General features: G+C 52.8%; 3 protein-coding genes across 3 annotated transcripts in view; 2 read left to right on the top strand and 1 right to left on the bottom strand.

Moving 5' to 3' along the window:
* FIGNL2 (fidgetin like 2) overlaps positions 1-4525 on the top strand; it is a 31048-nt gene extending 26523 nt beyond the window's left edge. The window contains exon 2 of the mRNA XM_049783387.1: positions 1615-4525. Within this exon, the coding sequence (XP_049639344.1) occupies positions 1626-3512 (1887 nt within the window). The 5' untranslated portion in view covers positions 1615-1625 and the 3' untranslated portion in view covers positions 3513-4525. The remainder of the gene's footprint in view (positions 1-1614) is intronic.
* Positions 4526-10237: 5712 nt separating this feature from the next.
* Positions 10238-11167, top strand: TMDD1 (transmembrane and death domain 1). The gene has a single exon (XM_049782969.1). The coding sequence runs from the start codon at positions 10238-10240 to the stop codon at positions 11165-11167; it is 930 nt and encodes a 309-aa protein (XP_049638926.1).
* Positions 11168-11947: 780 nt separating this feature from the next.
* Positions 11948-18769, bottom strand: part of SCN8A (sodium voltage-gated channel alpha subunit 8) — a 179728-nt gene continuing 172906 nt past the window's right edge. Inside the window, exon 26 of the mRNA XM_049783640.1 lies at positions 11948-18429. Within this exon, the coding sequence (XP_049639597.1) occupies positions 17282-18429 (1148 nt within the window). The 3' untranslated portion in view covers positions 11948-17281. The remainder of the gene's footprint in view (positions 18430-18769) is intronic.

Genomic DNA, 18769 nt, shown 5'->3' with positions numbered 1-18769 from the left:
TCTGCTCAGAAATAGCTCCTGGCAGGCACGGGGGACCATATGGGACACCGGGATTCGAACCAACCACCTTTGGTCCTGGATCGGCTGCTTGCAAGGCAAACATCGCTGTGCTATCTCTCCAGGCCCGAGAACAGTGTTTATTATCTTTCTGATTTATTTGTCCATTTCTTTCTCTTTCTCAAGGTCTGGAGTTCTTTATACTAGGGACACTTTTGCTTTCTTTCAGAAATGGGGTAACTTTTTTTTTTTTTTTGTGGTTTTTTTTGGGTCACACCCGGCAGTGCTCAGGGGTTACTCCTGGCTGTCTGCTCAGAAATTGCTCCTGGCAGGCATGGGGGACCATATGGGACACCGGGATTCAAACCGATGACCTTCTGCATGAAAGGCAAAAACGCCTTACCTCCATGCTATCTCTCCGGCCCCCAGAAATGGGGTAACTTTTTTACTTTGCAACACAGACCTCATCCTTTTCTTCATTCCATGATTACTGGGAAGCTCTGTGACAAATGAGCGACTTGTTCTCTATGATACTGTAAATTATCTGGGCTGTTAAATCCTTTGTTGGGTATTTGTGAATCCAAGAACAGTCCCCAGAATGAGAAATTACTTCCCATCCCCTTGTCCCCTTTCGGGGGGAGACCTTAGTAATATTTATCCGCAGCAAATAATAATCCACACAGACAAGAAGGATAGGGTGTAAAAGATTGGGCAAAGAGAGCGAGAGAATCCTCTTGCAGCCTGCAGCTTTCGCAAAAGGACCCCTCTCCCCTCTCCATCAAGCTATTTATTGCCAACTCCACAGCGCCCCCACCTGGAAGGTCTAGGTGGGGCAATAGTCACAGAACAATCCTAAGGAAATACTTTTATATACAATTCCAAGAATAATCTTATGGAAACTTTTTCATATACTACATGATACCTTTCCCAGCTCCTTGAGGGTATCATGCCAGCCAAAAACATCTTATGTTGTGGTGAGATAGTCTGGGAAGGAGGCAAGTGACAACACCTGCCATGACATGGGGGGTGCTGACTTCAACAGGAAGAGTTTAAAAGCTACCACACAGAAAAGAAGGGAATGCTTAGAGGTCAACGCTGGGGCCAGACTCCATACCCTGACCTCAGGACCAGAGCAGTTTCTTTGTTCTGGGGGAAGACTGGAATGAACAGCATTTAGTCCAGCGTGTAGGACTGGACTAGACCAGGGTCCCTGGGCAGCACCCTCCCCTGTCAATCCATCATCTGGTGTGCATGCAGAGCCTTGAGCTGAACATGCCCCACTTGCTCAGACTATTCCCAGGCCTGCCTGACTCTTCCCAACACCCAGTCTGCATGGGTCTGCATGGGTTGTGACCAAGACAAAAATCGTGCTTGTTGCTATGAGCCATCATTCCTCCTGCCTCTGAAGAAAGTGTTTTCAGTGAGCCTGAATCCCGGGTCAAAGGCCAAGTACTGAGTACTCGGTGTCAGTGTGGTCCAGGAGGGTGCACCTGCTGGGGTGTGTGGGGGGAGGCGAAAGGTCACAAGTGGTCGTCTAGGCTTTGGACCTTTGGGCCACTAGGCCCCAGGGCTAGCTCTGCAGGACCTACCTCATCCAGCCTCTCCTCTTGCCCGCAGCTCTGTCGAAGATGCACTGGACACCGGAACACGCCCAGCCCCTCAACCAGTGGCCAGAGCAGCACCTGGACGTCTCCTCGACCACCCCGTCGCCGGCGCACAAGTTGGAGCTGCCCCCGGGGGGTCGCCAGCGCTGCCACTACGCCTGGGCCCACGACGACATCTCCGCCCTCACCGCCTCCAACCTCCTCAAGCGCTACGCCGAGAAGTACTCGGGGGTCCTGGACGCGCCCTACGAGCGCCCCGCCCTGGGCGGCTACAGCGACGCCGCCTTCCTCAACGGCGCCAAGGGGGACCCCGAGCCGTGGCCAGGGCCCGAGCCGCCCTACGCACTGGCTTCGCTCCACGACGGCCTCGCGGGCACCACCCCCAAGGCCAGCGGCGGGGGCGGCTCGGGGGCGCTCGGGGGCTCCCCGGTCCTGGCCGCGAACCTGCCTGAGCCCCTCTACGCCGCGGGCAACGCGTGCGGGGGCCCGTCGGCGGCGCCGGAGTACGCGGCGGGCTACGGCGGCGGGTACCTAGCCCCGGGCTACTGCGCCCAGACGGGCCCCGCGCTGGCCCCGCCGCCGCCGCCGCCCGCCGCGCTCCTGCAGCCGCCGCCGCCGCCGCCCCCGCCGGGCTACGGGCCCCCCGCGCCGCTCTACAACTACCCCGCGGGGGGCTACGGCGCGCAGCCCGGCTACGGGGCCCTGCCGCCGCCGCCCGTGGCGCCGCCCGCCGCGCCCTACCTGCCCTCCGGCCTGGCCGCGCCCACGCCGCTGCCCGCGCCCGCCGCCGCCTACGGCTTCCCCGCCGCCGGCCCGGGGCCCGACACGCCCGCGTCGCTCAAGCGCAAGGCGGCCGACGAGGGCGCCGAGGGCCGCTACCGCAAGTACGCCTACGAGCCCGCCAAGGGCCCGGCCGCGGCCGCCGACGGCGCGCTCTACGCGGCCGCGGACGGCGGCGAGTGCCGGGGCAACGGGTTCCGGCCCAAGGACGCCCCGCTCAAGGCGCTGGGCGCGCCGGGCTACGGCCCGCCGCTCGAGCCCTTCGACAAGTTCCCGGCGCCCGCGGGGGCCCCGGAGCCCGGCGCGCTGGAGCTGGCGGCCAGCCGGCTGGTGGACCGCGGGCCGCCGGTGCAGTGGGCCGACGTGGCGGGCCAGGGCGCGCTCAAGGCGGCGCTGGAGGAGGAGCTGCTGTGGCCGCTGCTCCGGCCGCCCGCCTACCCGGGCGGCCCGCGGCCCCCGCGCGCCGTGCTGCTCTTCGGCCCGCGGGGCGCCGGCAAGGCGCTGCTGGGCCGCTGCCTGGCCACGCAGCTGGGCGCCACGCTGCTGCGCCTGAGCGGGAGCGCGCTGGCCGCGCCGGGCGTGTCCGAGGGCGCGCGCCTGCTGCAGGCGGCCTTCGCGGCGGCCAGCTGCCGCCCGCCCGCCGTGCTCCTGCTCAGCGAGCTGGACGCGCTCCTCCCCGCGCGGGACGACGGCGCGGCCGGCTCGCTGCAGGCGCCGCTCCTGGCCTGCCTGGACGGCGGGCCCGACGGCGGCGTGCTGGTGGTGGGCACCACGTCGAGGCCGGCGGCCCTGGACGAGGCCACGCGCCGGCGCTTCGCGCTGCGCTTCTACGTGGCGCTTCCCGACGGCCCGGCCCGGGGGCAGATCCTGCAGCGGGCGCTGGCCCAGCAGGGCTGCGCGCTGAGCGAGCGGGAGCTCGCGGCCCTCGTGCAGGGCACCCAGGGCTTCTCCGGGGCCGAGCTGGGCCAGCTGTGCCAGCAGGCGGCGGCCGGCGCGGGCCTCCCGCGGATGCCGCGGCCCCTCTCCTACAAGGACCTCGAGGCCGCCCTGGCCAAGATGGGCCCCAGGGCCTCCCCCAAGGACCTGGACTCGCTGGTAGAGTGGGACAAGATGTACGGCTCTGGACACTGATGCTGACGCTGCCGGACACGGCCCGTGGTGTCCCCGGCTCCGCTGCGGCGCCGGGGGAGGCCACTTGACTTGAACCCCAAGGGGCTGGGAGGGTGCGGGAGTGATGAATGTGGCTGGGGGAGGGAATGGGGCCCGCCGGTGACTTTTCTTGGGAAGGAAAATGCTCCTGCTAGGCAGATAGAGGCCATATGCTCTGTGTACTCAGGTTTTCCCTATTTATTGTGGACGGGAACTAGCCATCTCTTCCACAGTTCCCCTCCCTCCCGTGGGCTGGGGTAGGCTGGGATGGGCTGGCTCTCTGGGGCCAAAGGAACTCCTGTTCTCGCACCGCAATCCTTTTCGTCTCCTCGCTGTCAGAATGGCTCTCTCCTGCACCAAAAAGTATCATTTTCTGTTCCCTTGCCTTTGTAATGGACCATTGTCCACTCCCCCCATGACCCCCAGTCCTATTCTGCACTTCCCTCCTCCTCTCCATCTCTCAACCAGCCCTGCCCTGTGCTTTCACTGTCTCTCTGCCTTCCGTCTGTCCCTCCCTGTCCAAGTCTGTTGTACCCCTTTGCAGGCAGGCGAGTTGGGGGTCCAGGGACCGGGATAGTGTTCCCCCTTCCCGCTCACCTGAAACTGAGTCTAGAGACAGGGGAGGATCAAGCAAAAGAAGAAAAAAGAAAAAAAAAAAGAAAAAAGAAAACAAAACAATAACAACAACCAATGAAACCAATGCCCAAAGAAAGTTTTTTGTTTGTTTGTTTTTTAGGGGATATCCCAATAATAGTTTAATACGTTAGGCCTCTTATTTTTGTAAGATGTGTAGAATTTGTCATTTTTCTTTTTCTTTTGACAACTCAGGAAGAAACTGACCTCAGAAAGAATGTTAGACTTTGGCTGCTCTCCTATGCCTCCCTCCTCTCACCCCCAGCACTTCTGCCCCAAGACTGAACCAGTGTGAGCTGGTGGTGAAGAGGAGAGGCTTCCCCTTCCCCTCAGGCAGAATGTAACCCCCCTTCCTTGCGCATCCCAGGAGTTGGCAGGGGTGGGAGTGGGGGGGGGGGCTTGCCTTGTGCTCTCTCAATGGCCTCCACTTCTGCTTTACATTGGCTTGGGTACTGAAAGTGGGGAGGAGCTCTTTCTACTTCCTGCCCCAGAACCAGAAATTAGACTGAGGGGTCTGGGGGGGAAGGTGGCTCCACAGAATGGGGATCATCTCAAGGCCCTGCTCAGGCCAGGAGGGGAGACAGTCTGACCACAGGACTTGTTGGGCACTAAACTTGGATCTCAGCCTCCTGTATGCTGGGAAGGGAGCGTAGGTACCAGGGAAGCTTCAGTGGGGAGCTGTCTCCCATTTTCTTAGGGTCCTAGCTATGCAGAGGGAGAGGTTTGTTCTCAGTTAAGCCTGAGCCTAGAGCGCCTTCCTTCTTGGAGGATTTTTCCCCACACCAGACATTGGCGCACCCCCTCCCTTCTCTCTCCCACCCAGGCCTCTCTTGTTCCTTCTGGTGTGGGAGCATCTATCTGCTCTCTGCCACCTCCTCTACTCTCGAGGAGTCTCTGGAGACATTTCAGTGCCAAGGTGCTGAAGGCCAGGCGGTGAGCCTAGATGTGCTCACAGGAAGCTGCTGTCCACCCTCCCACTCTGCCTCCTGTGAGGCAGTACTGCTGTCCTTCCCTCTACCACTGGGGTCCTCCTCTCTGCAGAGCTACTCTCCTCCCCTATGTCACTGGGAGTCCTCCCTGCAGAGCTTCAGTGGGCAGTGAAAGGCAAAGGAGGCCTCTCAGGTGTGAAACATGGGAGTGGGGTGGAAGTGGGGTTGGGGTTCCAGCCTTTCCGTAAAGAGGTAGGGAGTTGGGGGTTGCTTGTCAGTGGAGACCTAGGGCCCCCACCACCTTCTCTACTGGCCTTGGGGCACTTTGCACAAGAAGACTGCCCCAGTCTTACAAGCACCTACCTCATGAGCACTGGGGCGGGGAGGGGAAGAGCAGGTCCAGTTCTGGCATTGTGGTGGGGGAGGGGGGCATACCAAAGAATCCAGGGGCAGGGGTTGGGGGAGGGTAGACTCAATAAGCTGGCCCCCTCCTACCCAGGTTGGGGTAGGGGGTCCTCTCCTCCAGCTGTAACCATTTCTACCTCAATTTGCTACGTGTTGTACATGGACATATTTATCTCCTGTTTGATGATGCTCTGCAGTGTGGTCTGTCTACCTCAGAAGAGACTGTATTTTAAGAAAAAGTATTACACAGTATTAAAGCAATGATATGTGTGGTTTCCAGAGAATTTCTTGGGGGCAACAGGACATGGAGAGTTTTCTGGTATCTGCGAGGCCCATGGGTGTGGCTCTGGAGGGGGTTTTCTTTGACTAAACATGAATGTGAAACTCAGTCACTTTGCACAGCCAGTGTCCATGGGTGCTTGCCATTGTGGGCACAGGGTGAAGAGCCCCTCTCTGCTGGACAGGGGGTTCCCCCTACAGACTTGAGCTCTCAGAAACTCAGAATGGAGCTGATTCATTCATTACTTCATTATTTACTTCCAGAAGGCAAAGACATAGTGAATGTATTTGTTGAGTGAACAAATGAAAGAAGGAATGAATGGAGAAAGGGGAACTGAAAGAGTCAGAAATCTGGACAGCAGTCCTTGAGCTAGGCTGGTACTTGTATTTCATTCTGGGATGAATCAGGCTTTTTTCCCCCCATCTTGAATTCTTTTTTTTGGGTGGGGGGGGGACACCTGGTGGTGCTCTTGGGTTACTTCTGGTTCTTTCTGTGCTGAGAAATGACTCCTGGCAGGCTCAGGGAACTAAATTGGATGCTGGGGATTGGACCTGGATCAGATGCGTCCAAGGCAAGGGCCCTACTCACTACCAGGAGTCTTCAAACATTTTAAATAGGGGGTCAGTTCACTGTCCGTCAGACCATTGGAGAGCCGGACTATAGTAAAAACAAAAAACATGAACAAATTCCTATGTACACTGCAAATATCTTATTTTGAAGTGAAGAAACAAAACGGGAACAAATACAATATGTGGCCCACAGGCCGTAGTTTGAGGACCACTGCAAACTATGGCTTAGGTCACTTCCCTTCCCCAAGGCGCGCGCGCGCGCGTGCGTGCGTGCGTGCGTGCGTGCGTGTGTGTGTGTGTGTGTGTGTGTGTGTGTGTGTGTGTGTGTTGCCACACAGCTGTTCACTCTGCTCAGTAGTGACCCCTGGTGGTGTATAGGAGACCATATGCAAGGATTGAACCAGGAGATCTGCAGTCTACTAGGCATGTGACTTACCACCTGTACTATCTCTCAGCACCAAACTCCAGACTTTTAATGTTACTTGGGTTCTTTCCCCCATGACTCAATCCCAGGGCTTCTTCTGATAGCTTATTAGAAATTTGGAAGAAACATCTTGTTGAAAAAGCTGTGAGAAGTGGGGATTTTAAACCAGTGAGAGTTTTAGCTACTGTAGAAGGCTTCACAAGGTGTTAAGTTCTCTGTGCAAATGCTCCAGAGTTCCAGAGGAGAGCAGCGTGCCAAGACTTCATCCACCACTGGAGGTGAGGGGAGAGGTAGAGGGCAGAGCAAGTAGAATGAGGATTTCGAAGTAGAATGAGGATTTCGCAGTTCCCTCTGAGAGAAACAACTATGGTCTTCAGTGACACCGTGGAGGCAGATGGTGCCTCACACCCGTGACACATCTAGTCTCTTGGAAGCAGTACTGAGGAGGTGGCATCAGCTGAGCCCACACACAACAAATGGCAGGAAAAGCACAAAAATAGCTCTGGATAAAAGCTGCTTACACTGGGGCCTGAGCAATAGCACAGCAGGTTGGATCCTCGACATTCATATGGTCCTGAGCACTGCCAGGAATGACCCCTGAGCAATGCCAGGTGTGGCCCTAGCCCCCCAAAAGACCTGTTCACAGATTGTTGTATCTAATAATTTATTACACCCAGAATACTAGCATTTTAATTCTCTAAGTTAAAGACCCTGATGGAGGATGAAAGATTATCTCAAAAAACACTTCCTGGGATAAGGAGGTGACTTAGGAGGCTAGAGGACAAAAATGATGAGCATGCTAGAGCCTCGTGTTTGGCCCTGGTGCCACTTGGTCCCCTTAGCAATTTTTGAGATTGACTTTCCCTAATACCAAGCCCAAAGTAATCTCTAAGTACTGCTGGTTGTCACCCAAAATAAAAAAGTAAATTAAAAAAAAGAAGAACATCCTGGCAGGAGTGATAGTACAGAAGGTAGAATGCCTGTCTTATATATGGCTGACCTGGGTTCAATTCTTGGTACCCCATATAGTCCCCCAAGCCTTCCAGAAGTAATGCCTGAACTCTGAGCCAGGAGTAAGCCCTGAATAAGGGCCAGCTGTGCCCCCCAAACAACAATGACAACACAAAACTTTTAGGTTGTTTTTTGTTTGTTTGTTTCTGGGCCACGCCCCATGGTACTCAGGGGTTACTCCTGGCTCTGTGCTCAGAAATCGCTCCCGGCAAGCTCAGGGACCATATGGGATGCTGGGAATTGAAGGGGTCCATCCCGGGTCAGCCACGTGCAAGGCAAACGCACTACTGCTGTGCTATCACTCCAAAATCTTTAAAAAGCAAGCCCTCAATTCAGAAAGCATTCTGATTTGTGGTTGGTTGTAGTGTGCCAGAAAAGCTCTGTGGGCACAACACAGCCAAGCTCCCAGGTCACATGGGCAATGGCTACTGGCATGTGGTGCTATGAGTAGAGTGGGGAGGGGATGGAGAGTGGGAGTGAGGCTGGAGGAAACACTGGGACCACACAATACTAGGAATAACTCTTTTTTTTTTTTTTTTTTTTGGTTTTTGGGCCACACCCGGCACTGCTCAGGGGTTACTCCTGGCTGTCTGCTCAGAAATAGCTCCTGGCAGGCACGGGGGACCATATGGGACACCGGGATTCGAACCAACCACCTTTGGTCCTGGAGCGGCTGCTTGCAAGGCAAACGCAGCTGTGCTATCTCTCCGGGCCCGGAATAACTCTTAAATCCTAGGTTGAGTGGAGTCTCCAGTCTGTGGGGTTTTTTGTTTGTTTTGGTTTTTTTGGGGGGCCATACCCAGTGGTGCTCAGGGGTTATTCCAGGCTCTGCACTCAGAAATAGCTCCTGGCAGGATTGGGGACCATATGGATGCCGGGAATCAAAACTGGGTCCATCTCGGGTTGCCACTTGCAAGGCAAACACCGTATCACTGTGCCAGCGCTCTGGCCCAGGAGTCTCCAGTCTGAGACCTATTTTTCTGCTGGGGGTGTGGTGGGGGTGGTGCAGGAGACTTGTGGACCAAGACTGGCAAGAAATCCCACTGTGGGGAGCCGGAGAGGTGGCACAGCGGTACGGCATTTGCCTCGCACATGGCTGACCTACGATGGGTCCCCCAAGCCAGGAGTGATTTGAGTGCATAGCCAGAAGTAACCCCTGAGTGTCACCAGGTGTGGCCCCAAAAACCAAAAAAAAAAAAAAATTGAAATCCCATTGTAGATTTGGAGAATTTAAGGGACTGAGCATGTGCTATCCATGGGAAATCTGGATTTGGCCTCCCAGCCCCTTGGCGTGTGGTCTCCAAAACAAAAACAATATTGATTCACTATTGTTTAGTTTTAGGGCCATCTCCTGATGGCCTTGCATATGGAACTTGAGCACTCATTTAGGATTTAGGAGGTGAGACAATTTAGGAATTCATTGGTGAAGAGGCGTCATGAACAGGCGGTCCAGGGCTTCTGATAGAGGGGGTAAATGGATTAGAAGAGGGCCAGATAGATAATACAGCAGGTACTTGTCTTGCCCCTGGCTGACCCTGGTTTCATCCTTGGCATCCCCTATGGTCCCCAGAGCTCACCAGAAGTGATCCGGAGTGCAGAGCCAGGAATCACCCCTAAGCCTTGGAGCATTAGTGAACCTGGCCAGGAAACCTGGGGCCGGCCCACTTTCAGTATGAGAGTCTGGGCTGATCCCTCCTGGGGTATCATTACCTCTCAATCTTTTTTTTTTGGTAATTATTTTTATTTAAATACCGTGATTACAAATATGATTGTAGTTGTATGATTTCAGTCATATAAAGAGCACCCCCCTTCACCAGTGCAACATTCCCACCACCAATGTCCCAAATCTCCCTCCTCCCCACCCCACCCACACCTGTACTTGAGACAGACTTTCTACTTCCCTCATTCATTCACATTGTTTGGATAGTTCTCAATGTAGCTATTTCTCTAACTGCACTCATCACTCTTTGTGGTGAGCTTCATGTCATGAGCTTCACCTTCCAGCTCTCATGTATACACAATGGAATACTATGCAGCCGTCAGGAGAGATAAAGTCATGAAATTTTCCTATACATGGATGTACACGGAATCTATTATGCTGAGTGAAATAAGTCAGAGGGAGAGAGATAGATGCAGAATAGTTTCACTCATCTATGGGTTTTAAGAAAATTGAAAGACATTTTTGCAATAATTCTCAGAGATAAAAGAGATGAGGGCTGGAAGGTGAACCTCTCAATCTTGGGTATCGAAAACCTTTCCCACTTGGATTCCTGGGTTGTATGGGGACCCTCCACCCAATTCCCACCCCAAATCTTAGCAGTCCTTCTTCCCTTGCTAGGGCCCCTGGATGCCTAGAGTCCCCGTCGCCCGGCCACCAGCCCAGGGGTGCCCCCTCCCCCCCAAGGGGCGTTCGGAGCTCCTCCCCCACGGTCCTGCTGGGGCGTCGCTGGGCGGCGATGGCCCCGGCGCTGGCCCCGACCCTGGCGCTGCTGGGACTGTGGGGCTGGGCGCTGGGTCCCGCGGGGGCTGTGGACGCGATGGGGCCTCACCTGGCGGCCCGTCTGGCCGAGCTGCTGACCCCGGAGGAGTGTGGCCATTTCCAGTCTCTCCTGCGGACGCCAGATCCGGACGTCGAGGCCGAGCTCGCCAGGCTTTCCGAGGACCGACTGGCCCGCGTCCAGACGCAGATGCCCGCGCTGCCGTCCCCGAGGCCCTTGTCGCTGTCGGAGAGGCCCGGGCAGCGGTGGTGGCGGCGGCGGCGGCGGCGGGGATTGGGCCGGAGGGACGAAGCGCCCGAGGCGACGGACGGTTGCCGGGAGGCCCTGGCGGGCTGGCTGGCGGCCGAGGCCCCGTTCTTGTCGTGGGACCGCGTGGCCCGGGCCCTGCGGCGCTGCGGCCGGCCCGACGTGGCCCGCGAGCTGGGCAAAAGCCTCCACCAGCAGGCCACGCTGCAGCTGCGCCACTTCGGGCAGCGCTACCTGCCGCCCCGGGCCGGCCCCGCTGGCCCCGCCGCCCGGCCCCGCCGCGCCTCCGCCCCGCAGCTCGACTGGGACAAGCTGGAGCTGGTGCTGGAGCGGCGGCCCCAGGCGCCCTACGAGCGGAGCCCCGTGGGCTGGGCCGGGCCGCTGGCGCTCGGCCTCCTCTCCGGCTTCGCGGGCGCGCTGGGCTCCGGGGCGCTGCTCGTCCTGCTCACGCTGTGGCTCTTCGGCGGGGACCGGGCGCGACCCGGGAGCCCCGACCCGGCCGCCGCGGCCCTGTTCGTGCCCCGCCCGGGTCGCCGGGGCCGGACGCCGACGGGCAGTGCTCGGGCCCGGGGGGCTGGACCTTTCCTCCGGGCCGCAGCAGCGGTGCCCGAAGCCCCTCTTGACTTCGAGCCCCGGCTGTGAGCTGTGAGCACCGTGCCGGCCGCTCTTGTATTCTATTCCAAGTGTTATAAAGGCTACAAACAGAAAAGAGGCAGTGAGAGTCCCGCGGTCATGGAGGAGGAAGGGCTCTCTCCGTGCATGCTCCTCCCTGCCCCTTCCTTGTCAACTGGAACCCTCAGTTTGAAGTTATTCGCCCACTACAGCACACGTTTCTGGGGGTCGTGTGCTCTGTGCCAAGCAATTACGGCCTTTGGTAACTTCCAAACCTCTTTACACACGAAGCTGCCACAACTAGAGAGTGAAAGGCAAGGTCAGGGGTTGAACCTGGAGTGGCCGAGCTCCGGAGAGAAGGATGATCTGAGACACATGTTGGGGAGCAGAGGAGGTGAAGCTTTTGCTTACTCTTGGGATCTGTTGGAACGCTGGGTGGGGTAGGAAGCAGCATTTCTAGAGGTGTGCTCCAGCCTGCACTGGCAACCTTTCCATTCCTCCAAAGGGGCTCTTGGGTGTCTCTAGCCTAACCATGCACCTAGGCGGCAGGGTACCACTGGCTGCTCTGTGTCCCTGAACATGAGTCCTCACCACTCCTACCTGGATTTTCCTTTTGGCAGCTATGAATGGGAGCTCATGCAACAAATACACACCAAGACAGGCTTCCCATGCACGGGGAAAGGGTGGTTTTTATTGTTTCCTGTTGACTTATAGTAGTGGCATGCTGTGCCACACATCTCCTTGTCCCCCCTTCCCCAAAAGTGAGGGGCTTGGGTGTGAGCATGACAGAATGACAAGCCAGTCCAAGAGGAGAGTTGAAAACAAGATTGACGTAACCCTTTATTGCAAATTCTAAAGTAAAAAGATGTACAGTACAAAGTAAAATTGAAATTTCAGACTATAAACTTCCAATTCACTTATACATTCTCATTTCTTAAGCATTTCTGCCATTTCCGCATAAACGGAACAGGGAACAAGTCGAGGGGGCGAGGGAAGGAGATACAACAGCAAGGGAAGGAAATTAAGTGTCTAGAATAATCACAAACCCCAGAAGCAAGTGAAAGGAAAGACATTTTATCAACCTGCTGTCCTGGTGATGAGAAGCGGGGGTGGGTGGAGCAGTGCAGATTAAAATGGCTCTCAGAATAGCAGCATTTATGGTACCATTTCATCTTCCTTAAGTCCAAATGATACTTTGCCCTTCCCTAGTGCCTTTGCCTCTGTATCTCAAAACATTTTACAAAACATTTAGTTAAAGCCTCACAACACCCCTGTGAGGTAGGTCAGTATTATTATCCCCATTTTACAGATGGGGAAACTGAGGCACAGAGAGGTTAAGTGACTTGCCCAAGGCCACATAGCGAGCCAGTGGTTGAGCTGGGGATGGAACACTGGAGTTCTGCCCCTTTTCTGGAACCACTGGGCCACGCTCCCCTTTACCTATATACATTCTTCACACACACTCACACACACACACACACACACACACACATACACACACACATACCACGTGCACACCCTCCCACCCCACCCCACTTAGCCTCTATGTACAGCAAACAGCAGTGGGGGACAGGGGCAGAGGGTGCCTCAGGAGCACTTAAATGGAGGAAATCTTGGGCTAGAAACCCAAAAAGCACAGAGCTAAACCACAAGGTAGACCCTGCGCAAACTCTGGGCCTGTCCCAATCCAGACTTCCTCTTCTCTCCTGATGTGCCCCCTGGCTGACTAGTTGCAGCCAATTTTTTAGGGGGTGGGGGTACCTGAAAATGAACGAAGCTTTTTGCAAAACTTTGGGCAACATCTGAGAAAAGAAAGAGGCATCATTGCAGAAGATGCCCAGGACTCAAGTCGCAAAGTCATAACCATGGCGATCCACCTCCACAGCAGGCCTGGAGGCTGGGCCGGGGGAGGGACACTGACCTACCAGCCATCTTTCTCCAGAGTGGAGCTCCTGGAGCGGACTAGAGCGGGCACTTCAAAATCCTCCTGAGAGTTTTCCTGGACTGGGAGACAGGGCCTAGGGAGGGGCTCCCCAAATGGGGAGATGAAGGAAGGGGAGGGTACTCCTCTCCCCAGCATGAATGTGAATGAAACCGGCCTGAGTTGGCAGGGTGATGATGGCAGGCCCCAGCATTAGCTAGCTAGCAGAGTGGATGCTGGTGGGGCATCGTGCTTGCCCAAGCTTTGGGGTGCTGAGGTTTTTTTTTTTTCCTCTTCCTATAATGTACTGGTTGTTTTGGCTGACATCCCCGGGGCTTCTGCCAGGTGGCTGTAGAGGAAGGAGTTTAGTGGGCCTGGGAGTATGGACCTGTAGGGGATTGCCACATGCAGTGGTGAGAGGGGTGGGGTCAGGACCTTCGTTCCCTTCTGATCTCTACTTCACAGGCAGAACTTACCAAGAGACCCTCTGAGTTCTCTCCCTCCATTTCCCTCCTTTCCCCAAATGTGCTAAAGTTCCAATTCCCAGCCCCTTCCCAGGACTCAAGAATTGGAATTATCAGGCAACAAATACACACCAAGACAGGCTTCCCATGCACGGTGAAAGGGTGGTTTTTATTGTTTCCTGTTGGCTTATAGTAGTGGCGTGCTGTGCCACACACCTCATTGAGAACAGCGGTGGCCTCCATGCATTTGCTACAACACTAATCTTTACTACTGGTTGGTACAGGCTCACATTGGTTGTGGCGTAAAAAGAAAAGAACACTGGGCACTGTCTTGCAGGTGCTTTGGCTGGGAGTTCGTTTTTCTCCCCACTGCCAAACTGATGCCCCCAGCAGCTCCACCAGAGAGGAGTGGGAGATCAGATGGACCGGGGCATTTCCCTGCTTTCAATGATAGAGTTTCCTTATACCTGAGCCACAAAGAGGCTCCAGAAAGAGGGGAAGTGTTTGTCACAAAACCAGCAAGTGTCAGTTGCTGCTCAGCGGCTTTGGCTCTGCATCTGAAATGATCAGCATCACATACCTTTTTGCTTTATGTCCTTTTAGTAAAGGTGGATTGTGTAGTATAAATACTGCACTGGCTACAAAAAATAAATATTTATATTATATTTATATCTATATATATGTGTGTGTAGTGATACTGTGGCTGCTGCTGCTTTTTGATTGGCTTCATTAATATTTGGCAAAGCGTTGCCACTTACCCACTCAGTGAAGAGGTCCAGAAGCATCTTCACTTTTTTTTTTTTTTTCAGTTCAATGCCTGTTAACCGCAGGTGTAAACTGCTGGTGATGGTGTCAGTAACTACCAAATATGTGTGGATCAGGGTGGGCCAGTGAGTGGGTGAGAGAAGGAAGTGGAAAAATTGAAAGAAAAATAGCGCAGTGTGCATGTGGGGGTGGGGGGACTTCTTTACAATGCAGAGGGTTCAGATTCGTGTGTGTGTGTGTGTGTGTGTGTGTGTGTGTGTGTGTGTGTGTGTGTGTGTGTGTGTGTTACTGAGGAGAGGCCTGCTGGGCTGGGGTTGGGGTTGGGGATGAAAAGGGTCTCAGAGAAAAACCTTATTCTGCTTTAGTAGCATGATGACATCACTAGCACGAGCACTTGGGGGATATGGAGGGAGCAGAGTGAGCTCTGTCGCCCATCTCAAGACCGAAGAACAATTATGAAGGTTAGCCAAATCTTGCATAGACGTGGTTAGAATTTATTGCACATTGGAACAAAAATATATTATTTTTTGTGGTTTTGGAAAAGACCATTTGCAATAAAAAATTTTTTGTCTGTCTGTCTGGTTTGGGGATATACATTGGCTGACAGCATCTAAGTTCTAAGAAGAAAGAAAAGTATAAAAAATAAAAATAAACATGACAATGGCATAAGCCAGAAGCCATTTCCTATTTAATAAGTCCATAATTTGTATTTACAAAAAGGCATGCCAATAAAATAAAATGATATATTACAGTATTTATAATTCTCTTAAAAAGACTAACCACACATGTCAGCTTCTGTTTTGTGCTGTTTACAATGTAGCCTGTACATGTTACTATACATTCATCCTAGCAATTAGCAGGGTCACTGAAAGAAATGCCTTCCCAAACTGGCATTGGCTATAGTAGGAAAGTTCTACGGGTGATTCCGCAGAAGCAGGCTAAAGAGAGCTCAAGGTCCAACAAGACAGAAAGCTTGGCTGACTGGCTTGTTGTGGTTTGTTCTATGCAAAACTAGTCAGGAGGACTGTGAAAGGACATCCAAAGTGCTTCTACTGCAAGGCAGATTGGTGTGTTGGATTATTGAGGGGGGGTTGTTCTCCCCTCTATTGTATGATTCAGGAAGAATTTATTTTGATTTGGTTCACATGCTAAAGTCTCTCCTCGTTCTCTGTACAGATATCAATTGCAACATCTTGGCTTTGAAATCTAGCCAGCTAGTGAGAAAGCCCTGGGCTCAAAGCTCTTCGTTAAAAGCAGACTGAATGGAAAAAGTGATGTTGCCCTCAAGCCAACCTCCAATGACAATGGGCATTGCTAAGCAGACAGCAAAACCAGTGAAAGGGAGGGCATGGGGTGGAGGGAGCTGGGACGCCTTCCAGAATGAAGAATAGATCTGCTTTCTCTTGGGTGCAATCAAGAAACCAGGTGAGCTGGTTCAGAGGTGATTACAGTTCTAACACAGGCCCCACACCGAGCGAGCGACAATTCTAATGATAAATGGAAGAAATCACAGCCCTCGTCCCAGTGCTGCTGGCCTCACCCACTATGAGGGTAGGGGAAGCTGCTGAATGGAGAAATGTGATGGAGGCAAGGGGAATCATGGAGTGTGTGAACTTGAGACAGCTTCCCTGGAGAAGAGAGGGCAGTTCCAAATAGCTAAACCGCTCTCCATATGAACCCGCACCCGGAGAAAGCCACGATGCAGAAGGATGTGACACTAAATAAAGTGAGCACCCTTTGACCCCAACAAAACGTTTAAGTTCCCCAAGTTACCCCCAGAAATAACATGCTACTTGGAATAGCACTTATGTCTCTACTCCAAATAAGTGTTAGTATGAAGGCTAAACAATCATCATAAATATTGCAAGATACAAATAAAATTTTTTTTTTTTTTTTTTTTTTTTTTTGCTTTAGCCCTAGGATTTGGTTTTACAGTGACATTATTAATACAAGCCATTTGAAATCGAAGCTTCCCCATGTACGGGACATAGAGCAGCATTAAATAGTTCATCTTTCAAAATGTGCAATAATGGCTGTATGTCAGAGATGTCTGTTAAACATATACACACAACGGATCCAGCTGCTTGTTGGATTGGGTTTGTTTTTGTTGCTGTTGGTGGCGGTCAATTGGTTGGTTATGTTTCCCTACCCAGAAGGTATATGAAAGACTTCTAAGAATTTATAAATTGCAGCAGGTATGGAATTCTTACCATTTTTTTTTCTCCAAATACAGTGAACGGTGCAGGGCTGGGTCCTGTCCAGAGGCTGGCCAGCGCAGGGGACAGGATTAGTGTCCTGTGGTGTATGGCTCTCATGCATGACTTCTGATCACAGCATGCCATCATGCAAATCACTTCTACGCATTGAATGAGCACAATGTTTGGAATCGGCCTGAGCAAGTCCTCCTCAGCCTGAAGAAACCTGATTGTTTTCACCCACCCATCTCTAAACCATGTGAAGCCCATGTGGAGAATATGTGGCTTATGTCAAAGAAACTGACAATTAAATGACATGGGCTAAATGTGTGTGTGTTTCTTTTTGCTGCTTAGCTTAACTAATGTAAGAATGCAAATATAGTTTGCATGAACAAACAAACTTTTTTTTTTAAAGTGATACTTTCTGCTTCTGAGAATCAGCAAAACAAAAAAATAAATCCATTTGGCTGCAACGGAAATATGCTTGTCCCGGCAGCCTCTCCTCTGTGTTTATATCCTGTTTTGTTTTGTCCTAAGTTGCATTGACTTATGTGGAACATGCAGTTACCACCTGCCCAAGCATTAGAAAACCTGTATGTCCAGGGAGCAGGGTCCTTTGCCCTCGGCAGGTCACTGCTCAAGATGCAACCGTGTTACATGGGAAGCGGACTACGTTTGGTATTAGGTCTTCAGATTACAGTGTCCACAGCTCTTCTGCATTGAGAATATTCAGGAAGTTTGTAAACAATCTTTCACTTCCAAGTTTTATATCTGTACAATATTTAACATTTGCTGTCCTCTAACACTTGGATTCTCTCACCTCTTTTTGTCTTTTGGCTCTTTCCCTTCTTCCTTCCTCGGCCCGCTGCTGCTTCTCCTTCTCGGGTTTAGTTACACTGTCATAGGAGGGCAGGGAGGCTGTGGAGGGGGTGCTCTCTTTTTTCTCCCGGTGTGTGCCTCCATTCTCTAACTTATTGGAAGTTATCTTTTTGCAAATGAAGCCCCTCCTTGCTAAATGTCCCCTGTAAGCGCGCTGTAGGACCACAGCAGATACTTCTTCCTGTTTGCGACGCAATGTGGTTGTGATTGGCTCATAAGACACTTTGGAAGGATTGGATGCCACGAACCGCTCCTCCATCTGCTGTCGAAGGATGTCCAACTCCCCACTATCTCCTAGAACCCGCTTGGTGAAGGCAAAAAGGATGTCCAAGCAGTGGATGCGGTCACCACTGACCATTGGTAGATCCATGGCGATGAGCTCAATGGTGTTGGGCTTGGGCACTCGGAGAGGATGTTCCAAGGCATCAGCAAAGTCTGCCAGCTTACAGTATTCAATGAACTGGGTGGCATCGGGGTCAAACTTCTCCCAGATCTCATAGAAGGTCTCAAAGTCATCCTCACTCAGAGGGTCTGCACTCTCCTCCGTGGCCACACTGAAGTTTTCTAAGATGATGGCAATGTACATGTTTACCACAATCAGGAAGGAGATAATGATGTAGCTTACAAAGAAGAAGATACCCACTGAGGGGTTCCCACAATCCCCCTTAAAGCCACTCCCTGGGTGTTCCTTATCCAGGCTGCAATCAGGGGGTCGGTTGAGGATAGGCAACAGTAGGCCATCCCAACCAGCTGAAGTAGTGATCTGAAAGAGGCAGATCATGCTGTTGCCAAAGGTCTCAAAGTTGAACATGTCATCAATGCCGGCTTCATGCTTCACATATGCAAAGTTGGACATTCCAAAGATGGAGAAGATGAACATGACCAGAAAGAGCAGAAGGCCAATGTTGAAAAGAGCAGGCAAGGACATCATTAAGGCAAAGAGCAGGGTACGAATCCCTTTGGCACCTTTGATCAGACGCAAGATGCGCCCAATTCGGGCCAATCGGATGACTCGAAATAGGGTTGGGGAAACAAAGTATTTCTCAATCAGTTCAGCCAGGAACATTCCTAAATAAAGAGGACGAAAAGATACGTTATTGGAGTAAAGATGTCCTTTCTCTTACTTCTGGTACCTGTTACTATGAAACTTTTTCTTGTTGTTAGTTATTTTTGGGTAACACTCAGCAGTGCTTGGGTTAATCCTGGCTCCGTGCTCAGAAATTGTTCCTGGCAGGCACGGGGGACGATATGGGATGCCAGGATTTGAGCCACTGTCTGCCCTGGATCAGCTGTGTGCAAGGCAAATGTCCTACCACTGTGCTAGCTCTCTGGTCCAACTATGAAACTCTTATGCTTAACGGATTTACTATCTCAACTAAAATCTTATAATGAAAAAAAGAAAACCATA

This window comes from Suncus etruscus, chromosome 11 (genome assembly GCF_024139225.1).
Source record: "Suncus etruscus isolate mSunEtr1 chromosome 11, mSunEtr1.pri.cur, whole genome shotgun sequence".
NCBI lineage: Eukaryota > Metazoa > Chordata > Mammalia > Eulipotyphla > Soricidae > Suncus > Suncus etruscus.
Note: the sequence above shows the minus strand (reverse complement) of the source record. Positions and strands in the feature narration are given on the sequence as shown.

What these genes read in the sequence shown, in the direction of transcription:
- TMDD1 (XM_049782969.1), top strand. Translation starts at nt 10,238, where the DNA reads ATGGCCCCGGCGCTGGCCCCGACCCTGGCGCTGCTGGGACTGTGGGGC.